The sequence below is a fragment of the Acipenser ruthenus genome, chromosome 44, assembly GCF_902713425.1.
Source record: "Acipenser ruthenus chromosome 44, fAciRut3.2 maternal haplotype, whole genome shotgun sequence".
Taxonomy (NCBI): Eukaryota; Metazoa; Chordata; class Actinopteri; order Acipenseriformes; family Acipenseridae; genus Acipenser; species Acipenser ruthenus.
The window spans coordinates 9,228,728-9,231,227 of NC_081232.1; the positions used below are offsets into that span (position 1 = coordinate 9,228,728).

General features: G+C 43.6%; 1 protein-coding gene across 1 annotated transcript in view; it reads left to right on the forward strand.

Moving 5' to 3' along the window:
• The window catches only part of LOC117398996 (protein-glutamine gamma-glutamyltransferase K-like), a 15,716-nt gene that overhangs the window by 3,599 nt on the left and 9,617 nt on the right, over positions 1-2,500 (forward strand). Inside the window, exons 2-3 of the mRNA XM_059012382.1 lie at positions 286-559; positions 2,252-2,443. Coding sequence (XP_058868365.1) covers positions 295-559; positions 2,252-2,443 — 457 coding nt within the window. The 5' untranslated portion in view covers positions 286-294. The remainder of the gene's footprint in view (positions 1-285; positions 560-2,251; positions 2,444-2,500) is intronic.

Here is a 2,500-nt window from a genome sequence, read left to right on the forward strand (position 1 = left end):
ATTCAATATGTTAACAAGGGAACATTATTCAGCAGCTTTCATTGGACTCTATGAAGCTGAGGGAGTTCATTCTATATAGAGGGGGTGTAATTCAATATGTTAACAAGGGAACATTATTCAGCAGCTTTCACTGGACTCTATGAAGCTGAGGGAGTTCATTCTATATAGAGAGGGGGATGCGAAACCTTTGGCTGTACCTGTCAACAATTACAAAATGCATGACACTGTATGTTCAGTAACACAGCTTTGTTCAAAACAAATCATTTCTAAATAAATAAATAACAGATTCAAACGATGGCCGGGACTCGCACGTCGGAGCCGCTTCACTCCGAGCTCGGGCGCTGGCCGACGGAGAGGTTCCGCGCGGATGTTGAGACGACTCCAGCCGCCGCCAGGGGCTCGCAAGGCGGGCTGAAGACGCAGGAGAGCCGCTCCGGGGGCTGGATGGGGACTGTATTCCCCTGTGTGTGCACGAATAGCGCAGACTCGCATGATGTGACCGACTACAATGTCCCCCCAGCAACCAGGACAGACGACGCGCCTGAGGTTCCGCCATCAGGTACCGTGTGCTGTTATTATTATTATTATTATTATTATTATTATTATTATTATTATTATTATTATTATTATTATTATTATAAAAACGTGGTAAGTGTTTTCTAATTTGTGTGTAAATGTACCAGGGGATACATCTGTGTGTTTGTGTTGACTCGGAAATGTCTTCATCTAGACAATGTGGGGAAGCTATAAAAAAGGCCAACGAGATGCTCGGATATATTGTGAGAAGTGTTGAATTTAAATCAAGGGAAGTAATGTTAAAACTTTACAATGCATTAGTAAGACCTCACCTAGAATATTGTGTTCAGTTCTGGTCACCTCGTTACAAAAAGGATATTGCAGCTCTAGAAAGAGTGCAAAGAAGAGCGACCAGAATTATCCCGGGTTTAAAAGGCATGTCGTATGCAGACAGGCTAAAATAATTGAATCTATTCAGTCTTGAACAAAGAAGACTACGCGGCGATCTGATTCAAGCATTCAAAATCCTAAAAGGTATAGACAATGTCAACCCAGGGGACTTTTTTGACCTGAAAAAAGAAACAAGGACCAGGGGTCAAAAATGGAGATTAGATAAAGGGGCATTCAGAACAGAAAATAGGAGGCACTTTTTTACACAGAGAATTGTGAGGGTCTGGAACCAACTCCCCAGTAATGTTGTTGAAGCTGACACCCTGGGATCCTTCAAGAAGCTGCTTGATGAGATTCTGGGATCAATAAGCTACTAACAACCAAACGAGCAAGATGGGCTGAATGGCCTCCTCTCGTTTGGAAACTTTCTTATGTTCTTATGTGTTATTCCACTTAAGTGGGATGACATTGGGTGAAATTGAAAGTGGTACATCGTCAGAATGTGGTGCCCTGTCAGAATGGGGTACGTCGTCACAATGGGGTACGTCGTCACAATGTGGTATGTCATCAGAATGCGATATGTCATCACAATGCGCTATGTCGTCAGAATGCGGTATGTCATCAGAATGCAATATGTCATCACAATGGGCTATGTCGTCAGAATGTGGTATATCATCAGAATGTGGTATATCATCAGAATGTGGTATGTCATCACAATGGGCTATGTCGTCAGAATGCGGTACGTCATCACAATGGGGTATGTCGTCAGAATGCGGTATGTCATCCGAATAAGGTATGTCATCAGAATGTGGTATGTCGTCACAATGGGATTCATCATCAGAATGTGGTATGCGTAGCAAGTGCTACGCTGTGACTGATGACTGCACACATCACTACGAACAAGACAAACTGTGGCAACATGTTTACAATTTCAGAGAACCAGATGTGCTGCTCGTCAGTTAAAGTCACATAAATTTGCTGAAGAGTGACAAAAACAATATTAGAAACCACTCTAAGGGTCAGTACATCGTACCCTGCTCAGACGGGCTGTTTCCTTGTTTTCTGAGATCAAATCATTTGCACATGCCCTGGCAAGCACAGCACACCGCGTACCACTTTCTAAAGCGTACCACAAAATAACACGACAAGGAGCAAAAATGAAAGTACAAGAGGGGTAAAAATAAACAATTGGTGACGTCATCCTGTCAAAGTCTCATTGCGATCATTTCACACAGCACAGGTTTTATCAAAATTGCACTCAGTTTCCTCTCATCTCCTCCTCCTCCCCCCTCTCTCTCTCTTCCCTTCTCCTGATGGTGAATCTTTCCTTGTGTTCTCTTTGCAGATCAGATACTGTCTGTAAAGGCCGTTGATTTGTTGAAATCGCGCAGCGGAATTAATCGGCAGTCGCATCACACCGACGAATTTGAATACGATGACCTCATCCTGCGGCGTGGCCAATCGTTCCTCCTGGAAATCGAATTCTCGCGACCTTTCAACCCCGACACAGACACGGTGCAGTTGGAGCTGCAGATTGGTGAGTGGCTGTCTTTATAATAGTAAGGGATAGCTGACATATTGCTAGGGAATTGAA